This window comes from Epinephelus moara, chromosome 21 (genome assembly GCF_006386435.1).
Source record: "Epinephelus moara isolate mb chromosome 21, YSFRI_EMoa_1.0, whole genome shotgun sequence".
NCBI lineage: Eukaryota > Metazoa > Chordata > Actinopteri > Perciformes > Serranidae > Epinephelus > Epinephelus moara.
In genome coordinates, this window is record NC_065526.1 from 26,474,893 (window position 1) to 26,501,385 (window position 26,493).

Sequence of the window (26,493 nt, forward strand, 5' to 3'; positions counted from 1 at the left end):
TTTTTTTTTTTATAGAATTTTTCTTGCATACTATACTATAACTGTTTTTTTTATAGAATTTTTCTTGCATACTATACTATGTCTTTTTAAAGACTTTTTTGGTATACTATACTATGACTTTTTTAAAGACTTTTTTTGGCATACAATACTATGACATTTTTAATGGCATACAATATACTATAGACATTTTTAAGGCATAGTATACTATGCTTTTTTTTAAAGACATGTTTGGCATACTATACTATGACTTTTTTTTAAAGATATTTTTTGGTATACTATACTATGACTTTTTTAAAGACATTTTTTGGCATACTATACTATGACTTTTTTTAAAAGATATTTTTTGGTATACTATATTATGACTTTTTTAAAGACATTTTTTGGCAAACTATACTATGACTTTTTGAAGACATTTTTTGCCATGCTATACTATGACCTTTTTAAAGACATTTTTTGGTAAAATATACTTTGACCTTTTTAAAGAATTTTTTTTGCCATACTATACTATGACTTTTTTGAAGACATCTTTTGGCATACCATACAATGAATTTTTTTAAAGAAATTTTTTTTTGGCAAACTATAGTATGCCTTTTTTTAAAGAATTTTTTTGGCATGGTATACTATGACTTTTTTAAAGACATTTTTTTGGCATACCATACTATGACTTTTTTAAAGAATTTTTTGGCAAACTATAGTATAACTTTTTTTTACAGAATTTTTCTTGCATACTATACTATGTCTTTTTAAAGACTTTTTTGGTATACTATGACTTTTTTAAAGACTTTTTTTGGTAAACTATACTCTGACTTTTTTAAAGAATTTTTTTGCCATACTATACTATGTGTTTTTAAAGACTTTTTTGGTATACTATACTATGACTTTTTTAAAGACTTTTTTTGGCATATTATACTACGAGTTTTTTAAAGACATTTTTTGGCATACAATACTATGACATTTTTAATGGCATACAATATACTATAGACATTTTTAAGGCATGGTATACTATGCCTTTTTTTAAAGACATTTTTGGCATAGTATACTATGACTTTTTTTTAAAGATATTTTTTGGTATACTATACTATGACTTTTTTTAAAGACATTTTTTTGCCATACTATACTATGAGTTTTTTAAAGACATTTTTTGGCATACTATACTATGACTTTTTTAAAGACATGTTTTGGCATATTATACTATGAGTTTTTTAAAGACATTTTTTGGCATACTATACTATGACTTTTTTTTTTCCTTTACAGAATTTCTTTGGCAAACTATACTATGACTTTTTTGAAGACATTTTTTGGCATACTATACTATAACTTTTTTTTTTTTATAGAATTTTTCTTGCATACTATACTATAACTGTTTTTTTTATAGAATTTTTCTTGCATACTATACTATGTCTTTTTAAAGACTTTTTTGGTATACTATACTATGACTTTTTTAAAGACATTTTTTGGCAAACTATACTATGACTTTTTGAAGACATTTTTTGCCATGCTATACTATGACCTTTTTAAAGACATTTTTTGGTAAAATATACTTTGACCTTTTTAAAGAATTTTTTTGCCATACTATACTATGACTTTTTTGAAGACATCTTTTGGCATACTATACAATGATTTTTTTTTTTGGCAAACTATAGTATGACTTTTTTAAATAATTTTTTTGGCATGCTATGCTATAAGTTTTTTAAAGAATTTTTTGGCAAAGTATAGTATGACTTTTTTTTAAAGAATTTTTTTTGGCATACTACACTGACTTTTTTTAAAGATTTTTTTGGCAAACTATACTATGACTTTTTTTAAAGACATTTTTGGCATACTATACAATGACTTTTTGGAAGACATTTTTTTTTGCCATACTATACTATGACTTTTTTAAAGACATTTTTTGGCATACTATACTATGACTTTTTTTTAAATTTTGGCATACTATACTATGACTTTTTTAAAGACATTTTTTGGCATACTATACTATGACTTTTTTTTTCTTTACAGAATTTCTTTGGCAAACTATACTATGACTTTTTTAAAGACATTTTTTGCCATACTATAGTATAACTTTTTTTTTTACAGAATTTTTCTTGCATACAATACTATGTCTTTTTAAAGACTTTTTTGGTATACTATACTATGACTTTTTTAAAGACTTTTTTTGGGATACTATACTATGACATTTTTAATGGCATACAATATACTATAGACATTTTTAAGGCATACTATACTATGCCTTTTTCAGACATTATCTGATAAGTTCAATTTTTATCATGTTAATTTAAATGAAAGTAGGTTGTCTTTAACCATTCAGCACACGTTTTATGATTCTTTTTCCTTTCAGTGACATACTATATTGTAAAATTTTCATGGCAACACTGTATTTTTAGTCCTACTTATATGACTCTGAAAAAAACCTTGAATTATGTTAGTCACTCAATTGAGTCTGTACTTTCTTCACATCCTGTCTATCTGATTTGTGTTGCATTGATACAGTGGTCCAGTCTTCTGTTCAGGTGTGCTATCTTACAATCAGTGTATAGTAAATGTAAGCTGTATCGCTGATGTAACCGGTTAGAACTCAGCAGGTGGCAATGAGGTTTCAAAGGGTCTTAAAAAGGTCTTAAAAAGTATTACATTTTACTTCAGGATATTTGCATATATCTTGACAGACTTTAAAGAAAACCTGATATGTGTGTAACAAAGCCATAATTCACTCTGACCCACTGTGCAATGATGCTTATAGAGGCCAGAAAAAGGAGTAGGGTGAGAATTCTGTTTTTGCTCTCTCTCTCATATCTCACATGCACACAGATATTTAAAAAAATCAGCATGAAGTTTCAATATTTGTAACACTTGCCTGTTTACTAACTTATTTTCAACAATATTCAGGCAATCTAAGCATTCCAAAAACATCTCCAGCCACACTGACATTTTATTTATCAGCTGCCTGAATATATTTACAGTTTTAATCTTTCTTATCAGGTAGATGTGATGTTATGAATTTCTATACTCTCCAAGCGACTGCATATACACGCTCTGCTTCAAAAACTCTTCGTGGCGGTGTTCTTTGGTGAGCTGATGATGATGTTTCACATTCAGCTCCACTGTCTCACCTGCAGAAGTCAGGGGCAACCATGCCGTAGACATTGATCCTATCGCACAGCTCCAGGGCGATGGTCATAGTGAACCAGCCAGTGCTCAGCCAGGAGTTTGATATCCTTCTGCAGAAGAGAGGAGGAGGGAGAGAAGAAGACAGACAGTGAGATGGATTTCATGTGTGGGAGATCACGAGGATGAAAAACTGTACCATATTTGATTTTTTTAGAATGTGATTAACTGGGATAGATAATCAGAAAATCTCACATCTGCGTAATACGGCAGAATAAAGATTTATCTAAATCCAGAGGTCGATTTTGCGGACTGCAAGATCATTCAAGTTCCCTCGCAGCTTCATTAAAATACAGATCCATCCTACATATCGACTGATACAAATGAACCCTGTCAAATAATCAAACCCCTAATCAGAAAGTAGTCTTGGTGTGCATGTAGTGCAGATAGTTGAAATGACAAAGCTTCAGCCTCAGACTGATCTGCCTGCTTTCACACTGCAGTTTTTTTTAAGTCACGCCTGAAAAGAAATGAGCAATATTCACAGTTTTCTGAGTTTTCTTATGAAAGACATATGAAATTATATTTTCATTCCATTAAAAAATCTCTCTAAATTTAAATGTCCATCTGAGTGGTCTCTCTCATAGGGTTGCTGTCAGATGAAAAAACATTACAGTCTGACTACCATGCATTTTTAAGAATCCCTTGTTGGTTTTGAGTAGATTGAATGAGCTCCAGAGTCATAAAACTTGCACCACTTCTCAAAAAAAAAAGAAAAAAGAAAAAAAAGAACCACGAAATCTCCAGTTTAAAGTGAAAATAACTTCACTTAAATAAAAGTAATTAAAACTTTGATACTTTGATTCTGGTGGTTCGACACTAAATTAAATAAGCCCTAATGAAAGTTAACAGAAATGTGCTGTAATGAGAACATTATGAAATATACAAGATACTGAAATGTTTATCATACGCCTCTCTCACTCAGGCTGCAGCAGAAAAATAAAGACTTTGGAAAATATTCCTTTTACATTCATGCTATGCCAACATGTGTTGAGCATGTGTTTTCTGGACCTGATGATTGACTACACACCATGTTAATGGCCTGAATTAAATCATATAAATCACCACAACGCTTTATGTGTTTTTTTGCCCAGTGGTGGTTCAAGTGAAGGTAATATTGGTCAGTTCACCACTTTGATCCAGACCAGTGCTGGGAAGGTTACTTTTTACTAGTTACCCTGTTCAGATGTAATAAGAAATGTAATTATCTGAATTACTTGCTCAAAGTAATATGCGACACCAGGGGTCAGCACGCCTGGGGCCCCGCTCCTGGCTGCAGTGGGCACGTCCCACTGATAGGAGGCCCCGGGGCAGACCCATAACACGCTGAAGGGACTTGGGGTCTAGATGGAGATGGAAAGCATTACTGGGGAGAGGGATACCTGAGGTGCTTTGCTTGGCCTGCTGCCCCCTACCCTGGAAATCCAGAGTACTCGCGAGAGCACAATTTGAATTTGCTCAGCGAGTCACTCTGGCAATCAGTTACGATGCTCATTACTCATGCAGAAGTCCGGAATCAGTCAGTAAACATTGCAAGATGGCTACGGATGAACACCAGTTGTTTGAAACGGCTTTGGCCGCTACAATGAACGAGTTAGACTTGGCTTTTTCTCTAAAAGAGGAACAGAAGACGGCGATCGAGTCTTTCCTTTGCAAGAAGGACGTTTTTGCTGTTTTGCCGACTGGATACGGCAAGAGTCTAATCTACCAGTTAGCTCCGCTGGTAGCTAAGCTCTGGATACGTCACCCCGTGTATTGTTCTGATTGGTCGTAGTGTTATCCAATTGCGTGCAGTGATATTTTCAAATGCATGCTTGGTGCCACCCCTTGAGTTGGGCCATTTGTGTTACTTATAGCCAGACCCTAAATCTTTCTAGATTTGGGTCTGGATTTCCAGGCTAGCTGCCCCCACTACTAGCTGCCCCAGATAAGTGGATGAAAATGGATGGATGATGAGAGTAGTGTAACTTATTATATTTGCTTACTTTTTAATTTTTTTATTTATTTTTTTAACAATTGTTTTAAATGGGGCAATAAGATTGAAAATGATCTGGCTACACCCAAAGCTTAAAGATGCAAAGCAAAAGAACAGTTATATTCAACATATAGACTTTCTTTTAACCAAAAAAATATAGTTGGATGTAACCCCTTTAATCACCAACATTTTGATAAATAATTGTTATCTAATTGCATTTTTTTTCTCTTAGTAACTGTGACGGATTACAATTACATTTATTTTGTAATTTAATTCCATGTAACTAGAAGCTCCCAAACACTGGTCAAGACTGAAATCTCTCTACAGTTAATTGCCATTGCCATTACATTTTGTCAGTATTTGTGACTTTGGTGATCCCCTCACTTTTTCCTCTATCACCACGACCTTTTGAGTGGATCTGTATGAAATTTGACTACAGCTATTAACAGTCCATTGGAGGAGAAAGTGTAATTTCTTCACTGATCTTCAGGTAAATAAGGTATTGGAGCCAATGAAACAAGCAAACAGCACAGGAGTTAAAGTTATCACCAAAACAAAGAGCTAACTTCTTAAGCAATATGCAATTACACCTTATATATCACATCATTATACAAGCTGTGCGTGCACTCAGCAGAATATGGGTGCATGAGAGCCCCCCGTTTGACCACACAAAACCAAAAAAATTGAATAAATCTACACACCACACACACTCCTGCACACATGCACACATTACAGTCGGCATTTGCGACACATGCATGATGACCTTTACCTGAAACTTGGCATGGTGCACATGCACTTAGATTTTTTAAAAGTACTCTTTGATGAAAGTTAAAAGTAGAAAATGAAATGATGGGGTTGAAAAAAGCTTTGGTATTTCACGATTGCTATGGGTGCAGAATTTGGGAATATTTCAAATGAGACATGTAGGATAAAGTGGTTTGGATGAAATGATCTGTTTAAGGGCAAACTTTACAAATCCAACAATAATTTCTGTTCTTACAGTTTCAAGATAAATGATCAGATTTTGGTGATTATTAAAGAAAACATGCCCTTTAAACCCACCAGCTGGTTTAAGGGTTCAGATGGTATTCCAGTTAAATACAAAATACAACCATTTAAAGTTAATGGTCCCTTCCCAAAGCATGACTAAAAATCTCTCCCCAGTGCTAAAAATCATTTGACATTGCTGCCCCATTTTGTACCACCCCCTTCTCCTTAAATAACCAGCCCCCCCTAAGTGCAGCCTTACAGAGCTGTTAGCATGGCTGCTAGCTCTGGTTTTCCCTAAGCAGCAGGGACAGAAAACTTCATGATGTTGATCTCTGGCTCGTTGGTTCTAATCGCTGCCAAGCACAGCCTATGGGAGGTTTAGCTCTTATGGTCCAAAGCACTTTTGGAACAATCAGTATTCATCAGATCAATTTATAAATTAGTTAAAGTGCAAATAAAATTCCTGTTCCCTCACACGCAGTGTGAAAACATTCAAGTATGAGATGATCTAACACAATTCAGCAGGGATAAATCTGAATCCTTCAGCTGAATCAGGCACAGCTGTGTATCTCATCATGCTCCCACTGCCGCTCAGCTGAACCTCATCTCGACTGGGATTGTGACTGGTGACCAGTGGATGTGTTCATGCATCAGTTATCAGGTACGTTTTAAGATGGGCCCCTGTGGAAATATCAAATATGGTGGTGAGGCTGCAAGACGAATATAAGTAAACCCTGCAACCTTTATAATAACTGTTCCAACATCATCAGTCATTTATGAGAAAAAATAAATTAACAATGAAGGGAAAAAAATGAGTCCTACTTAACTTCCTCATTCAATAATTAAAGACATAGTGGTGCCATCTGTAGGATTCTATCATCAGTAAATCATTGCCACAGTAACTCTTATAACTTTGTCTAACATTGAATTACATATTGCATTTTATTTTGCATGAAGTCCAGTTGGATTTTGCAGAAAAAGCATTGGGACAAAGAGAGAGCACATAAAGAACAAAGAGACTGCTTTATGGTCCAGAGCCAAAACTGTTAGACTTCTGTGCTTTGTCAGATGACAAATGGAATTAATTTTGTTATGAATTTACTCTAAACTAATCTATATTTTTGCATTTTTTAACAGAAGTATCAGACTTGAGATTTGGACCTTAGACAGACTTCAACATGAGTCTTCAGCCATGTAGCAGGTATAATGTTTACCATGATTGTCTTACATTTGCTGGTTAGCGGCAAATATAAAGTACAGCTGAGGTGGGTTCATTTTGCAGGTATTTGGTCATAAAACAAGTATTGGACAAACTGAATCCAACTGTATAAATGTGAGTCTAGTGGCTCTGAGGGTGGTCAAATATGTGTGTCCCAGATTTCATGACAATCCAACGGTTGTCGACTCATGTCGCTCAGCATCATAACTGTCAACCTCATGGTGGCACTAAAGGAAAAGTCAAGAGGATCACTAAAGCCATGAGGATACATCATCAGGAAGCACGTCTGTCCAAAAATCAATTTCGAGGATGTTTCACTGGAAAAGTGAAAACTTTGGCCTGCTGGCGGTGCTGAATGAAGCGACAGGGGACCAACAGAGTAATCATGATTCCTTCTCCGGATAACATGACATTTGTACCAAATGTCATGGCAATCTATTCAATAGTTGTTGAGCCACTTCAAACTGGAGTCGTGGACCACCTGACAGAAAGACCAACCTTACATAGAGCCATGCCACTGGCAGGCTGTAAAGTAATTTTTCTTTGACTTTAAACTCTTAAATGTGTTAAAATAAGTCTGAACCTTTCTTCAGTCATCATATTTTTTAAATGATGTAAACAGCAGTGAGGAGGCAGAGGATCAAACTTGCTTAAGTGCAGTTTGACAGGATCTCCTGATCTCTCGACCAGCTCGTCACCCTGCTGCTTTCAGAGAGCTTGTTACTGCTTCTCGTCTGCTCCCACACACTAGCATCCACAGCGGCGGAGGTTTTAACTTAGCAAGACAGAGAAACAAGGCTTGGGCCTGATAAGGAAAAACTTGACAAGACAACAACCAGGCAGGCATCTCGACACCCTGCTCGCCTCCGGTTGATGAGAGTGACACATTTGGAGTGGAGGGTTTACCTGGTTGTTTGAAAAGGTGTTTCTCTTATTTTCTCACAGAGAGAACAGTGTAGGGGAGGGATACATGTCAGGCAGGAATCCTTACATAAAAACCCTGTTAAGCATTTGTATTTTGAACACTTACAGTGATTTGGGATGGTGGAATAGAAACACATCTTCTTGGGATGTGGAGGGTGTGTGGAAATATTCAGGGGGCGTTGTGAACACGATCTGACAGTGTCATGGAAACTACAGTCCTGTTTATAATCACATACTATCACAGTATTCATACTAATTATGACATGAATTTGAGTACATTGTGTGGATGCACTGCATATTGTATGAAGTTTCTGTACATGAGAAATGCTTAGATGCATCAACTCGTTCTCTTGTCCAGGGCGTCAAATACAACTGCTTCTTCATGCCCCTCAGCGTCTCATACTGATGCACAGGGCAACCTTTAGCATATCTATGTGACAAAGCAGCAGTATATGACACTATATGAGAACGGACTGGATGTATACTTGAGTAGAAGAAATTTTGAATATGAAACACAAGCTCAACCATCCAAAAATGCATTATGGCTCTTTAGACTGCAACGACTGACAATGGTTGGATTAAAAAAATAAATTAAATGTATAGCAAGTGACAATAAGGTCTGCTTAAGAGGAAAAGTGCAGTAGCTCACATATATAATGCACTGTAGGAAGCTTATTTAACACTAAAATATCAAATAATTTTGATTTTGATTTGAAAATACAACATTAAGTGAAATAGGTAGTGCTGATTTACATTTGTGATGAACAATTTTCAGTATATCAACAGTGCAGTGCAGGAAGAACTCTTAATTAGTTTTCTTTCCCTCAGCAGCAGCTCTCTGAGTCTCAGGGTAGAGAATTGATCAGTCTGTGGTTGGATTGATCACAGCTGATCAGATCTATGGATTAGATTAGAGGAGCAACTGCTGCAGAAGCGAGTGATTGCAAACTTTTCGACTCAGCATGGTTTCTATGGGAACTCAGCCAGTTTCATCTAAAGCAGGGGTGTCAAACATACGTCCCGGGGGCCAGAGCTGACCCGCTAATCGGGTCCAATCCGGCCAACTAGATGACTTTGCACTCCTAATACTGATGCACTTGTGAAACCTAAGAGGTGCCAAATTTCAGGAGCAAGTTAAACACTGATTAGGTACTTCATGTAAAATGCTGCCTCAGTTGCTTTTCCACCCTGACTAGAATACAGTTCTTAAATAACAATGAATACTTACTGTGGCCATATTTAAAGATATTGAACATTGTGCAAAATATTGTCAACCAGCATCTTCAGTACAAAAGAATCTGTATCAGACTCCTATCTTAAAACAATATGGGTGGAACCCTGTTGCTAAAGTACTGACAAAAATCCAGTTCAGTCAGGACCACTTTAGTCAAAAAAAAAAACTTTATTTTCATGTGCAGTATTATATTTGGTGGTATGGCTCTGTTCCGGGGGCCTCTCTGTCTGTCCTCGGGCCTTTGCAGAAATTCTCTTCCACGCATCTACGTGGAAAGCCTAAGGCGTAGAGAGCACACTTCTCTGCCCTTCCACGCACAAATGAGGAAAGCCTAGGGCAGGGAGAGAGCAAACCTCCCTGCCCTTCCATGCGCCTACAGGGAAAGCCTAAAGTGCAACACACACTGCCGCCGGCGCGGCGCTGCCCAATACACATTGGCAGCGGCACCATCAACACTAAAGTGTATTTCGCACCCCAGCCCGCTAGGTGGCTGTACCTGCACTAGTTGCCAACGGTTGCCAACTGCTAGTAACGGAAGAAGAGGAAAAACTTTGAGGCAACAACAACTTAGATTTTACGGGTGAGGGCCGCGCTGGAAATACAGCAGTGGGCTGAAGCAGAGCGGCGCATCGGCCGGTGCGGGTTTGTTCATAGAATATAATGAAGGCGGGCGTTTTGATGCGTGGTGTATGGCGGCAGTGTGTGTTGCACTTAAGGCAGGGAGAGCAGCAGCAAAGACCCCCCGGGAACAGAATGGAGCCAGCATCAATGACAAACAGAAATGACATTTGTAAGTCATACACAGCATGAAAAGGAGGAGCTGGGGTGGAGGCGGGTTGCAAAGCGGCTTGCAGAGGAAAGCAGCAACAGTAGGCAGGCTAAAGCCATTTAAATAGGGCACCCTGAATGAGATTTGCCAATTGGTTGCATAGAAAGGAATCATGTGATTTATCAGCTGACTCCCTTCCATCAATCATCTGCTCTATCAGTTGATTGGCTGTTTGAGATCAACTGATGTAGCTGGGATGTGAGCTGAGATTGACATGGTGTCCTGCCTGAACGCTATGCTCAATATTGCAAATGGTTCGTAAGGCAGGGGATGACTTAAAGCTATAGTGTGTAACTTCTACAGGTCCGTTTCACCCAAGCCACTACTAGAGGAGATGACACAATGCTGATTAAGCCGATCGGCTCCTCTAACATCTCGCGGTATTTTTCAATATATATCATTTTTAGTACGTGTGTCGACCGGCGACATTCCCGCTCTGGCACACAGGAAATGCTTCCTCACAACAAGAAGGGAGGGGGAGGAAGAGCTGAGAGTGTCATAGCAAGAGGTAGAGCGCAGGTAGAAAGAGAAAGCAACATGGCGGAAAAGCGGCCGAGACACGGTTCAGAAGTGGATCCTACCATAAAGGCAAGTTTTATTCTGTGTACATGGTGTGTGGCGAGTGTTACTCTGTGTACATGGAAGTGCCGCCGGCTTATTAGTTGTAATAACGCATTATCCGCTGGGAGGCGACAGAAGTAATGCACTATAGCTTTAACCTGCTTCCACTTGACTAGGAATAGAAAATTCTGAAAAAAATGAAAAAAATGCACATGTAATGAAAGTGAGTAGTAGACTGACTGAATGTGGAAAAACTGAAACATACTGTTGAATTTGCACATATGTTTTTCATCATTTGTTTTGTAAATGGATGAATGTTTTCAGAATGTACTTGTGCCTCTTTACACTAAAAAAAAGGGGAAAAGTTTAAAGGGGTTGATATTTATAGGTTATTATTGCAATGGTTTTACTGGTCTGGCCCACTTTAGTTCAAACTTGGATGTATTTGGCCCATGAACTAAAATGAGTTTGACACCCCTGATTTATATTAGAAATATGATAGCCAACAGTGAAATGATAGTACTGTTGGTCAAAGTAATAGAGTGTTCTATTCTGTATGAATTAATGAACACTTTAATTTCTCTTTGACGCCTGGTGTTCTGTTGCTCTGTCTCTGCCCACAGTACGACCTGTGCTCCGAGGGTCTGGTGCTCTGAGTATCGATATATATTCCAACAGCGCTCCTAATGAGTGGTCCAGCTCCTAAAATAGAAAATCAATACATGGCAGTAAATGCTGATGTCCTGGCAGGTTGCCACATATAAATGAATGTGAGGGAAACCCTGGCACTACACCGAGCATAGGTTTCACTCTCGAATTCAGACACTAAAATAAAATGACAGACAGTAAATATAGTGCATTAAGTAGTAAATGGGGGGCAATTTCAGACACAGCTTTATTTTTTTTTTCTTTCAGCAAGTGAGCAAACAACTCTCCTCCTTCATCCCTCCATTATTTCACCTCAGTCCAACCTTTATTACAACAATATTGTGTTTGCAGGAGAAATGCGTCTGCAAACGGTCACTTCCTGCTGTTTTACTGTGTTGCCAAACAACCCCAAACCCTCTGAATCAATCTGCCCGCACTGCACTGAGTGACAGTGTGATGAATAGCGACGACACACTTTTGTCCGACTTTCATCTTTATTAGAGTCTGTCCAGGCGACAAACAACAGTGCCGACCCAAAGTGATGCTATCGCAGCCAAAGCACAGACTTCTCATTTTCATTTAATTACGACAGGACCCAGGTTGTCTGGAACATGTTGATTTGTTGTGATATGCAAACACAGCTACCGGGCTTTACTATGACAACAGCGCACACACAGACACACAGACACAGACACAGACACACACACACACACACAGACACACAGACACACAGACACACACACACACACACACACACACACACACATCTCGCAAATTAGAAAACTTTCAAAGTTCAAAGCACAACATTTTGTCAGTGGTTGATCAGCAGAGGTCTTAGTCAGGAGGTATGTAGCCAATCTCACTTAAGAAGTCTTCCTCATTTCCTTGTTTATGAACATGCTGATGAATAATGTGGTGTGAAATGTCAAGCTCTTAGCTTCAATGGCTGTCTTTAAAAAGGACTGGAAGCAAGCTGTGAGTGGGAAGATGGATTTATCCTTGCAAAGGAGAACGGTGTTTACAGTTTGGTATTGAAAATCTAGCAAAAGTACCCAGTTAATGAGTAGTTTATTTGTGTGTTGATCCTTGAGTCTTAACTTTTTTTTCTATTAAAAAGTGAGATTATTTTTTGCTCCCATTTAATAACAGGAGATGACTGGTTTGGATATAATAACAAGAAAACAAGTTGATTTGCCTTGAAAAAAAAAAAAAAGAAAAAAAAAAAATCATACCCTGCAGGCACACACGCTCTATTTACTCCGACAAAAAATAATACCATAGATTCAAATTAGTCAAGAAGTGTATATCTCTAATTATGAAATGGAATTATGCTGCTCTTAGGATTTTTTGTTGTTGCATTGTATTCATTTCTAAAGAGCAGGTGTATTGTCATTGAGATTATTATAATAGTTGTTATGTAACGGCTGAGAGGTAGAGGTCACATGAAGGTGTGATGAGGTGCAATTAGTTAAAGCTGAAACACCTGGTGAACATCATTATCTGTGTACCCTTGGGGATACGTAGCCAAAACGTGTTAGTGGAAAATAACTGTTTTTGTTTTGTTGTAAAGGTTTCTTTTGCTTCTAACAGTAGAAACGCCAGCAAGCACGTATACAGTGTAAGGTTTATTTATACCCGACACCTGTAATGACTGCAGTGATTAGAAGTTGTTTAGTGCTGATTACTGATTTAAGGTACTACACTCCTGCTTCTACTTGACTTTCATGCCACTTTCTGTCTGATCACAGCTCCCATTTCGGTTGCATCACCTTTTTTTCTTGCATTCCTCAGGGTGAAAACTGCAAGAATAAAGCAGCCGCTTCTTTTGTTTGCAATCTCTTTTCCATGCATGTTTTTGCACTACATTCCCCTTATTGTTATATGTATTTTCTGCTCTTGCTTGCTTTAAGCAAACGATTTTCAGTTTGGTTTGCTCTTTGTTTCTTTTTTGTCTCATTTTCTATAAATTCCTCCCTTTTAATATGGTTGTACTATAGGGTACCTGTCCATTTAACCATTTATTTAATATCTTACTGTAATACCTTACTCTTACTCCTTACTCTTACTGTAGTATCTTTCTGTTCTTTTCCTGCTATGACAAGCCAAAATGTCTGCTGTGAAAATGGTCTATTGGCTATACGGTCTTTGCGCTGCACACTGATGGTCCACCTACACAGGTAATTTCACTTATTTTGGCCGATCCAACCTCTTTTCCAGTCTGAGTGGGCATACGCAGACTGCATTTTGTCGTTTCCATCCAGACGTAGCACAAATTTTGACTGAATTTCAAAAAAGTGATAAATAACTGAAAATAAGTGCAGGTGTTTGCTGGCCTTTTTTTAAGTTACTCAGATGCTTTGTTGTAAGTAGAAGCGAATTTCTTTGTAAATGTGTCTCATTCTTCACATTTAGCGAGTCCCTTAGATTGCTAAATTCTGTAGAGATTTCCTGGGTGTAACTCTAACAACAGATAAATAAGTCTAACGGCTGGTCTGGTTCTGGTCACTTTAGATCCATTTCAGCATGTAGGGTTTGTGACTCCCTAAAAACTTGGTAGTTCACCCTGGGACAGTGCCTTACACTCTGCATCACACAGAGTATTATGTGCCTGAGGCATGTTCTCATCTCTGGCATTGGGTCATCTCATCACTTTTTGGATAAGCTTGCAAAACCATAACATATAAAATCATTATGAAACATGCCACCATGGAAAATGTGGATTTACTGATTGATTGATTAACAACAGCAAAACTATATCAAAGCATCCTTTTGTGAACTCTAACACAACTCCTGCAGTATAATCCAGGTCTCATTTTTCCAGTCGTATGCTCAGTCCATCACAAACACATGCATTTCCGTAACTTATCCATTATCCAGAGTTTGTAAATGGATGTTTTGATTTAGTTTTGCGGTTGTTAAACGTGGTCCCCCATTTTCTGTGGAGGCATGCAAGAAAACAATTTCTTGACAAATTCAAGGTAACACAGCATGCCTAACTGATATACAAATGGTCATTTTGTGAGTGAGGTATTTCTTTCACCTAATCTTTGCCTAAACCTACAGGAGACCTCACGCTGTAACTGTAACTTATAATGATCACTTGGATTCATGTTCCTTGCTGGTACGGCTGCAACCGCGACTAGACTTCCCTGCAGATTTTCAAATAACTTTCACCTGACTGCTGATGAATTCTCAAATTGACCATCATGATGTTATACTGGAATGTAAAACAAAAAATAATAATGTAAAACTAAATGGTGCTGAAATATAGTCATTTAGATGGACTAAATTATGTCCAACAACAAAATCTACTCAGATGGGGGTCTGTATTCTGATATCAATGTATTATCTTGCATCAGATAGATGCTCCGACAGGCTTGTGAGGCAGGTAACGTGTGTGACATGGTGTGAAACCAGATTATAGGAAAACATGAACAGTGTATTCTGTATACCTTCACACTTGACATGCATTAAATTAACTGATCTCATTTTGTATGTGTGTATTATTCAGTCTAGTTTGCCTAATTTTCCAAGCTTTAAAAATAAAACTAGCTAATTTTTTGCTACCCAGTCCATCCTCTCATTTTCATCAAAACCAAAATAATGCAGGATTTTTCTTTTGCATCCTTACAAATGCGCATGGTTACACGCAGCTTATCATACAGGGTGAGACTGTCATGGAGCTTGCCAAAGTGTGCACGCCCACACGGTCGAAATACCAACTTTTTAGGGCGTCCCTGGAAGGTTCCTGTTGTGGCCAATTGTTTTCCCAGGTCTGTGAACTCGCCCCTGCTGCAGCTGTTGCATACAGGGCTTACTGTGGTTCTTTTATCCTCTTTTTGACCTTTTAAGTCAGCACAGATTAGTTTTCCAGGATTGCCGCAGCTTTGGCTGGCACGCAGCAGGTAGCTTTGCTGTTAAAGGGATCGACTTGTGATCTCTTGGTAACTGAACGAACCTGGCAACTGCACGTTTTATTCCAGCAAACTACATCACTACTCAGCCCAAATGTATCAAGTAGAAACCTAACAGTGCAGCACAGTGGGACTGTTGGCGATTACAACAAAGCATTACAGGAGCATAAAATACTGCATAGGAAAAAGTTATTTCAAAAGCTAATTTGCCTTTAATCACCGGTTGATGCTCATCCCGGCTTAGCAATTTAACACAGAGGATGCAGAGGGACAGCTGTTTTTCATTGCTCTTCTGCCAGTGTTATTAAAATGGGTGGATGTGACAACATCCCACACCATCTTAATTACCTTTACTGAAACGGCATAACCCATAATTACAATTACAGGCTTGCAGGGTTGCCGATCGCACAGTTGATTACCCAGAAACTCTGCTATTAATGCTGCTCACACAGGCTCCCAAGCCTTAAAAACAATAGGATTCATTTTATATATTAGGGTAAAAATATCATTTCATACTGATCGCTTCCCCTATACTTTTCTCCAACACTCGGAAGATATAGAAGCAATACTTTAAGGCTTCCTCTCCCTGTCTTCCCACGCTCCACGGAGGAAAAATGACCTCATATAAGCCTCACAGATATTAATGTCTAATGCTATAAAAGGATAACAGTATATCAGAAGCTGCTTGCTCACTGTAAACATTTACCATGAATGTAGGCATTGATCCTGAAGGATGGATGTCTGAGCTATTCACCAAATCCTCTACTAGGCAATTTCCCCCCTGACATCTATCTTAAAGCTGAAGTCAGATTTAGTCTCCGCCGACACCGCGGACAAAGAGAGAGACACACAAACAGAGTGAGCGTGTGTGTGTGTGTGTGTGTGTGTGTGTGTGGAATAGTGTTTTCATTAAGCATTAATGGCCACGGGACTGAGCACTCAGCTTGGACTCATTAAATTTGAGTCCTTTAACACTGTTCAGCGCAAGAGGAGTTGCAGACACAAATACTCGAATAGACCATTTGTACATCACACATTAGCAAAGGGAGAGGTTTTTTTGGGTTAGTTACATTATTATTTAATGTCGACCATTCACTTAGAAACATTTCCCTTGGCGATGCATTCATGTAGTTGCAGGACACTCCAACATCAGGCATTTTCATTAAAGCACAGTTTAGTTACTGACATCTTTCTAGCTTCATTTCCAAAAATAACACAGACTGTACATGCCATAGCCTGTTTTTCAACCGCCAACTCTCATATCTTTGATTTTTGGGTCTTCCCAGGAGCACTAAAAGTAGCGCTTTAACTGTAAGTACAGTGTTGCCATGTAAATATAAATACACTGCTACACATCATAGTTGATTGATTGCCTAGTTCAACCTCTTTCTGCAAATCGGGGTCTCAAAAATATGAGCAAATTCTAAGCTACAAATGTGTGACATTAAAAGTTTATAAGTGCTACTGTTGTTTTGTAATTAATAAAAGTATCTGCCAATCTCTCTACTCTTATTCTGATCAACTGCACCAGGTGTAGCTCACAGAACATTTAAAAGTATCTGTCTCTTATAAAACCAGGACAGAGGGATGTCGTATGCTGTAAAGCCCTGTGAGGCAAATTGTGATTTGTGATATTGGGCTTTATAAATAAAATTGATTGATTGAATTGATAAAAGCCGATTTTCATAATGTTTTGAAATAAAAGAAAAATCTACTTTTACACATGTTGTGTAATATTGTAAAATATGTATTTTCACTACAGTCAGAGCTTGAATTGGCTTTGGAGGCATGAATCGTGCACAAGAATTATTGATTTAAAAGGTAAAAACGACTAATTTGTAGCACAATGACTGGTAACTAATGACTATGGTAGAATATGTTGGAGAAGCTATGTACCTTGAATGTTAGATAAGTAAAGAACTGTTTTGCCCTGAAGGTCAGATGATGCTTTATTAACACATAACAACTGTATGGAAGTGGCTCTCACTAGAAGTGTATCCTTGCCTTCTATAAGGTGAACTGCTTTCACTGCTTTATGTTTTACTTCTCCTTGGGCCAAAGTAAAACAAATACTTTATTACTATGGAGACCGTCCACTTCAACAAATAGATTTTTGGAGCCCGTAGGAGAAAGCTAAGCTCTTATCCACCACCAGCCTTGGAAATGAACTTAACCACATATTTTACCCCAAGTTGCTGCACATTGTTGCCTCCTCCTGCAGGTCGTGTGAGCAGAACGAGGTGCATATTTTTCCCAGTCTTGCATTGTTCATTGTTCAGCACTACTAAACAGCTATATGTGCTGTCCCCCATGCATCTCATGGTCAGAATCAGAATGACATACTGTGTTTTCATACATTCCCTCACCTGTCCTTGCCGGTCTCCTTCTTAAAGAGCTCGTCAAACTGCAGCATCTTCTGCCAGGAGATGATGTAGACTTTGAGTTTGGGCAGCACCTGGTTCATCAGCCTCAGGTTGTTGTACACCAGGCCCTTCCCGTCGCGCCTCATGTAGCTGCTGGGGCCCCAGAAGATGAACACTGTGTCCTGACTGGCATTAAGCAGCTCGTGGCGATTCCGCAGTACCCTCTGCATGCTGGAGTGAGCGATGACGCGCAGGGAGGTCCGGCGGCCGACATCTCGGGCATAACCTCTGGAGGTGGGGGCGTCGTTCATGCGGATGACGCACTCGGCCCGGTCGATCTCTTCACCCCGGCCGCCTCCGATGAGGTGACCTGAGCTAGTCACCAGGGCGCAGGTCTGGCAGTGCATCCTGGGAGGCTGATTGATGGAAGAAAACAAGAATGAAGTAAACAGGGGGAAAAATATAAACTTTCTTATACAAATATGTTGTCTGCATAAAAATATTTGGCCTCCTCATTCCCTGTGGAAGCACCTGCAGCACTGCCAGCAGAATTTTTAGTTTTGCAACATATTTGTTATAAACTCTACAAACTCTTTTTTTTCCAGAAGTCAAAAATGCTCTGAAAGTTGTGTTTAGCCCTGGTTTATACAGAAATATGCAAAGCAGACAGAAATGCACACCTAGGGGGACTTTGGTAAAAAGCTTTGCTATGTGTTTGAGGCAGAAAATGCTTTGTTGACAAATGGGTAGCGACAGAGCCTCCTGGGGATGTGTAGCTTGTCATATTGCTTTGCGATTGGTAGAAACCCCGGGGTCTTACAAAGGATTCACCTTACATCTTTCTCCCACTCGCACACAACAGAGGAATGTGTGTTTACCTCCAAAACAACAGTCCTGATGCATAAAATTCAGATTGAATTCCTCTCAAATATGAGCCTATGAAGTATTCACCAAATCTGAAACTCAGGAACACTATAGGAAACTCATAAAGACATTACTGATCATAACATAATACACATGATGAATATGTAGATGAAATACACACACAAATCTGTTTACTACTTCATAAATTTACAGCTTTATCACTTTATCACACTGCAGAAAATTATCATTGCATCAAATTAGGATGACAGACCTGATATGGGGATTTGTTTATCTTGGTATGCCTTTGGTTTGATTCATGTATATAAGGACATATGGGTACCTATGTACATACTTGTGTTTATTACATACATTCTTTCTGAGTGTTTTCTCTTTTAACTTTGCTTGTCAATGAACTTTATCTATAAATTATCTAACCACCTGCTGGCTGTGGAGAAAAACAGGAGAGACTCATACACATAAATAAGACAGAAATACTTCTTCAACTCCATGGCTACACCTGGAGTTAATACTGGCACAATAAAGCCATCCCTCGAGAAAGTACCCATCATCGGTAAAGACTCTTAAGATGTTGTCAAAAGATGGTGTGTAATTCTCAATAAACACTCCATGGACCTGATGCTGCTGATTATTGAGGAGGTTACAAATCAGACAGGGGACACATTAAGAGACACTGGAACCATTAGGCACTAATTTGTAAGTGAAACTGGGTATTAACTTCACTTCTCATAACTTTGGAAGAGTGGTTGATGACCACCAAAATTAGAAAATACGAGAGGGATTCTACAAATTGCCAACATGGCAAGGTCTGCATATGCAATAAAGATACCCAGCCTTCCTTTTGAGAGACGCCAGCCCACTCACCACTCCAACGCCACCATGGCCGAACAGTGAACTCTCCAGTGACTCTGACTCCTCCTGAGGCTACCGTCATCCAACAGAGAGAACCGAATAAACAGCCAACAAGGCAGAGACAGGGGAAGATGAGGTGTGGGAAGAGGAAATCCAGACACCAAGAGCAAACCAAACACCCGCCAGCAGGCGAAAGCGCAGTGAAGAACTTCTCAAGTAAGATACTCACTACACATAGACTCAACTTTTTACCACCATGAAATATCAAATTGATTCTTTGGTCAATGATGTGTGTTGATATCGCAAAGTCTGCCACAATGGGGTTTTGATTCAATTCACGCCCTGTGATCGCTATGAGACGATATCAGTAAATATCCTCATTGTCTATTTCTTGACTGCTCACCACTGTCTGCCTACTGCTGGGCTGCGAGCACTGTTCGAATGTTTAGGAGGGAGGTGTGCTTGGACAGAAATTGACTCAATATATCAATCCAGACTGACCCCTAATGCACAGCTGACTAGAAAGATTCAACTGAAGCAGGTTTGGTATTTCAGAAGCACAAAATAAATCTGTGCTTAAAAAAAGAAGTACATTCAGTCCCTTGAGTTCGAATCCCTCCATCTACACTTTCTGCAGAGTCAATGAAAAAGAAATCCTGGACAAATATAAGATCCTCTCACTTGAACACGAATCACAATCAGAAACTAGCCATACAAGAACTCTTAAAGGGCCAGTGTGTAAAATGGGTTGAAAACAGTGACATCAGTGGTCAAATTCTAGACTGCAGGGCTCACTCGCTCACCCCTCCCGTCGGGTAAATGACGGTGGCCTCGTAGGGACAAAAAGCCTTGCGCACGAGTTTTTCAGGAGTAGGTCTATCTAGCGACAAGGCGAATATTTATTTAGAAATCTAAACCATGTTACGATATTGTAATGAATCCCTCACGAGCAGGAGACCTGAGGAGCGTTCGGGAAAAAGGCCAGTTTATTTGAGCACTCCAAAAACTCTGGTAACTCTCCAGGGGAGTTTATTTGAGCACTCCAAAAACTCTGGTAACTCTCCAGGGGGTAAAAGACTCCGTCCCAAACTCTGACTCTTCTAGCGTAACACACACACTTCATACACACATACTCGTTTACAATACCTAGCGGGGACCCCCTCCCCTCTCTGCTCCACCAATCTCCAGCCCGCACACTGACTGACAGCGTAGCCGGTAAACAGAGCTCAGCTGTTTATTTAGCCTAGCAATATCTCCGGACTATAGTAGCTGCAATGGACGACTTTGAACGCGATTTTGAAGAGTTTCTTGTAGCGGACACAGACCCAGAGCCATACCTGTTTGAGCCGGAGCATACAGATGAGGAACTCCATGTGTTTGATGCTGAGCGGGCGAGAAGAGAGGCTGAATGCACAGAATGGGATTCGGTGCTACTGCTACCATCGTTGGGGAGATATATCATCAGGAGGAAAAGCGCCGCAGAGAGTGCATCACAAGGAGTGAAGTTGCGTCTTCTTTTCCTCGCAGATGACGGTTCGGGTTCATTCTCTCCTGTTGCGTGGTAAGTGTGGTCCATTCGCAAACTTTATAACTAAAAAAACTTTTCACTACTCTCTATCGACGAACTACTAACACTCTGCTGTTTCCTCCTCCTTCTTCCTTCCTTCCGCTGTCTTCATTGGTTCATTTATACATGTGAAACGCGTTCTCTGGCTGGCTGGATTGTCCGCTCGGTCTGTGGTACATACATGGCGGCGCAAGATGGCGACCTCTCTAAAGCAAGGCCCTTGCTATATATATATATAAAAGCATAATTATAAGGCTACGAAAACCATACGAATTTTATTTTATAGCGATTATACACTTGTATAAACATATTAATGGGTAGAATATTCAGATTCAGACTGACAATAAACCATGCCAAATATTACACACTGGCCCTTTAAGAGACACTGACATGGCTGATTATTAAAAAAAAAGATGCCTACCGCCAGCTTCATAATGAACCATTTCACAGGAAATTAAAGGTTAACGCTACTTCAGATTTCCAAAAGAAGATTTTAAATGTCACAGACATGGCATTGGGACTGAACTGGATATCTAAAGACAAACATTACTTTCTCAGCAGTAAACATCCTGTAACTCATGTGTTCCACATGTGAAAGACCTACCTAGAGATACTAAATTGGTTACAATTGATGTGGAGAGCCTTTACGCAAACATGTACCTTAAGAGAGGACTAGATGCTTTGGGCTTTCATCTTCAAGATCACACTGACCTCCTCCCCAACTAATTCATTTGTGAATTAGCCTCCCTGGTCCTTCAACTCTGTTATTTCTTAAATGGTACTGATGTGTTTTGCATTTTCCATTTCAACAGGAATGTGATCCTGGCGTACGCACAAAGCTGATATTGTACTGCATCGTACAACAACATGAGTGTGGTATTGCTTTTATACAACAGTTCTACAAGTGCCATTTATAAATTCACTGTAAAAAGTGATAACAGGTTATGATTTGGTTTTATAATAGGTGGTGCAGGGACAGGAAAGAGACATGTAATTAAGTACTACAGTGTGAGGCAACAAGGTTACTATTGACACTGTGTCATCACCCTGAGGACATTCATGTATTGTTAACTGCTCCAACTGGCTCAGTGCACACAATTTAAATGCTTCAACTATTCTTAATACGTTTAACATTGGCACAGACATTAAATTACCTTACAACACAAATTATATACAAAGTTTGTTCAGCTTGTCAAACAACCTACACAGGAAAAGTCACATTAATTGACCATGTTTATTTAGGAACAACACAGTATGATGCAGGGTCAATAGTGTTGCGGACATATTTAAGTGACTATGAGGGGGCTGTATTTTTATTTTATATGTAGGACTTTTTACAATGCTGAAGAAGAAAAACTTCAGGCTTTTAACAATGTCAGGTTAACTTATTGTGTTTTTTAAATTCCTGTATTTTTCTATCCTTTATGTTGTATTATATTACACACATTTTTCCTCTAAATGTTCTTGTATGTTTTTTGATGTGCGTTCAATATATAAAAAATAAAAACAGGCACTTTCCCTGCATTGCAACTGCATTTAAACATGTACTGACAAACATTTATCTTATGTATAGAACAAATTCAAAACTGCAAAAATGAAATAATTATCAAGATTTGGTGAACAAAATACAGTAAAATTATGCAACCAAATTCACCAAAGTGACACCACTGAATTGTTTATTCACAAATTTCAATTAATTGCTTATTTTTTGGTGAATTTTTACTTTGTCTAAATACATTTTTTTTTATCCTGGCAATCTCAGATGTATCTGCAAGTTAATAGGCATCCCAAATTTAGCTAGAAATTACACTATAAATGTTTTTCTACTCTGTTTAGTTCCAAAATTAGACCATCCCAAATTAGACCTGGTGGACTGGTGGCCATCTTGGATTTGATCTCTCATGGACCTCAGAGGTCAAATCTTGCTTCCACCCACGTCTGAAAATAAACCTTAGGGTAAATACTAAATGCCCGAAATTCCAGTGCTTTTCAGCTTAACATGTATAACACACTGTGGTATGCCAATGCAATAACTGAAGTTTCCCTGTTTTTTTTTTATGTCCCAAATCCTGAGCATCTATTTCTACACAGCCAGTCCACAGACCCAGTGGACTGGCTGCTATCTTGGATTTGACCTCTAACAGTCCTCAGAGGGCAGATCTGACTTCCCTCCACATCTGAAAATAAACATTATGGTATGCACCAACTATGTTAGAGATTTCATGCTTCTCTCGTAAAATGCACAGTTATTGTGGTTATCCGCTGAACAGTCACGGTATGCCTTCTGTCCAATTAAACTGCTTAGTCAGAACAAACTCCTGATTTAAAATTCTCAACGAGTATGCTCTCTTGATATGTGGGCTGACTTCAATTTTGGGAGCACTGATACCAAGTTGTACAAGAGAGAAACAGATCGCAACACTTTTCTTCTAGCTTGCAGTGCCCACCCTAGAGCTTTAAACTATGGCTTAAAATAAGTCAATTTTGCAGATTAAGACGCCTCTGCCATTCTGATTAAAACTTTATATTGAAGGCCGTGGAGATGAAACAAGGCTTCTGAGAAAGGTTTTTTTTTTTAACTCTGTGTATAGATGAGGCCTATCATAGTGCTTTATCACAGCCTAGACCTGACTTACCTAAAAAAAAAAGTGTCAGGCTAGAATTACCACCTCGTGATTGTATACTTGCTTTAAGCATAGCCACATTTCGAGGGAACCTGCGAGACAGTGGAGCACAAAGGCTCTGGAGAAGAAGCAGAGTTAGTGACATGCAGTAATAGGACAAGAATGTTAGCAAATGAAGAAGAACCAAGTTTTCAGAATCTTTTTTCAGAAAAGAGCAAGAGAGAGAGAGAAGGGGCTCTGTGTATTATAGGAGGTCCCCCGGCAGACTAGGCCCATGTCAGCCTAACTAGGGGCTAGTCCAAAACAAGCCTGAGCCAGCCCTAACTATAAACTGTATCAAAAAGGAAAGTCTTAAGTCTACCCTTAAATGTGGAGACGGTGTCTGCCTTCCGGATCGAAACAGGAAGATGGTTCCACAGAAGACGAGCCTGATAGCTGAAGGCTCTGGCTCCTGTTAAACTTTTGGAGACTTTAGGAAGACTTTTCACAAACCAGTCAAGTTGCAGTTTACATCCATATCTGTCCACACTCATTTGTAGCCACAATAGTTGACAATGCTTCAAATATGAATATTGCTGCAAAGAAGCTACAATTTCTAAAACACGGATGCTTCACACACATGTTAAAGCAGCACAGAAGATCTATACAATCAGCAGTTCAAGATGGACCCCTGAGATTAGTGTCACCAATTCAGTATCTGACCAAATGTTCCTGAATTATTAGACATTTGTGTGAAGTATTAGCATAATTAGTGTAGGAATTCTGAGTTATGGCCAAAAACATGTTTTGTAAGGTCACAGGGACCTTTGACCATCAAACTGTAATCTGTTCACCCTTGAGTTGAAGTGGACATTTGTGCCAAATTTGAAGAAATTTCCTCAAAATGCTGTGTACATGAAAACATGATGGACGGACAACCTGAAAACATGACTCTGTCCACAGCTATCACTGGTGCGGAGGCATAAAAAGAAAAACATAAATCAGCATCTCATTAATTTTTTACACTCCTCAGACTCACATTAAGAACGTTATCCGGAAATACTGGTATATCTTGACCACAGATCCAGCCCTCACCCTGCATTTTAAGGACTGACCTCCTTTAGTCTATAAAAGAGGACCTGACCTGTGAAATGAACTGGTTAAAGCCAACATATTGCCCAATCCTAAACAGATCCTAACTAAGCTCAGTGCCATTATACTTGGAGAACTAATGAATTTACACATCCTAGGATGGGGAAAAAGTTCCCAGTAAGTGGAGGTTGCACATGCAATATAAAAATGTTGTCTGATAAAATCTATGTTGGTAAATCTACCCACCATCTTCAGGTCCAGGTGAAACAGCATTTTGACAGTATCTAGTTTCAGTATTGTGATGTATTTGTAAGTCTCAGAAGATAGACAGGCAGGATATAACATGATTGTGCCATAACAGTGGGCATGTTATAACAGTGAGACCTTGATGTGACGCTGATGGGATGGTAGCATGTTAGAGAGAGAGAGAGAGAGACGAAGCCCATTGTATGCTCCATGTAGCTGCTGGAGCAGTATACTGTAAAATGCCTTGGGCATAATCTGGAGCAGTCACAGATACCATTTTCCTCAAAGTGAATAAATTGTAGCCAGGGGGCCCTTAGCCACGGTGTTATGGGGAAACAAAGACACACCAATACAGCATGCTGTTGCTAGGTAGCTAACTTAATCTTAGCCCTATTCGGCTACAAGTTGCAGATCGAGTGATGGGTGGATGCCATGTGGGTTGGTACCAGTATTTAGTTTTACAGAAAGAATACATACTTTTTTAAAATAAGAATAAGAGGATTTTTTATAGGTATTGTTAAACAAGTAGGTGCACAATGTGGCCAGGGATGTGATCTGAAGGATCAAAAGGCAGTATTCACTTCATCTCGACTTTAAGCAAAGAATTAGTGAACATGAAAGTTCCATAAGACGCAAAGATATGAACTATCCCATAGCCTGTTGCTTTAATAACCACACACACCCCATTTCTTCTCTAAAGTTTCTGTGCACAGAGTAGATTACTCTTCATAGAGAGGGCGATGTTGACAGCAAGTTATGCCAGAGAGAGCTGCTTTGGATCCATTCCTTAGGAACACTGCAACACTGGGTCTCAATGAGGATTTTGACAAAAGTGTTCAATTGTGAATGAAGTATAATAGATTGTATGGCTGTAGCCTGATGTTTACATAGCATTTATCTCTATTGTTGCATGTAATATCTTGTGTATATTGTAAAGTTTTATATTCAGTGTGTTTGGTATTTCTTCACTGTCTCTCCAGACACTGGGACTTTTACTTGTAGTCCACTATACTCAAGACTACAATCCCTTGATGTTTTGCCACACAAGCTCAACAGAGTGACTCAAGTGTTCTGCATTCAGAACTTTCAGGCAAACCAAGTGATCTTTTTACTTCTCACACTGCTGCACTCACTTTCAACCTGTTCATGTCTTAAAGAAGGCCTCTGACCAAAAACGTGTTTATTATAAAAAATATTTTGCACAGATTTGAGTTTGCAGCAAGCATCACCCTATAGGGCTGAGAACTGAAGCCAACACACACAGAAATGCCAAAAACTGCAGTTCCTCTAATGGCCACTTGAGGCTGGCTCCAGAAGCCAGTCAATCTCCATAGACATGCCTGTGAGGTGTCACTACAGTCTGTGAGTTAGATCCACCCCTTCCTCCTCCACAGCCCCACCCTCCTGTCCAAAAAATGCTAACTTCTAG

The 26,493-nt window shown here is 39.0% G+C and overlaps 1 protein-coding gene across 1 annotated transcript in view; it reads right to left on the reverse strand.

The window, feature by feature from the left end:
* st6galnac5a (ST6 (alpha-N-acetyl-neuraminyl-2,3-beta-galactosyl-1,3)-N-acetylgalactosaminide alpha-2,6-sialyltransferase 5a) overlaps positions 1 to 26,493 on the reverse strand; it is a 70,969-nt gene that overhangs the window by 11,724 nt on the left and 32,752 nt on the right. The window contains exons 3-4 of the mRNA XM_050033569.1: positions 17,826 to 18,238; positions 3,111 to 3,218 (exon numbers count right to left, since the gene is read on the reverse strand). Coding sequence (XP_049889526.1) covers positions 3,111 to 3,218; positions 17,826 to 18,238 — 521 coding nt within the window. The remainder of the gene's footprint in view (positions 1 to 3,110; positions 3,219 to 17,825; positions 18,239 to 26,493) is intronic.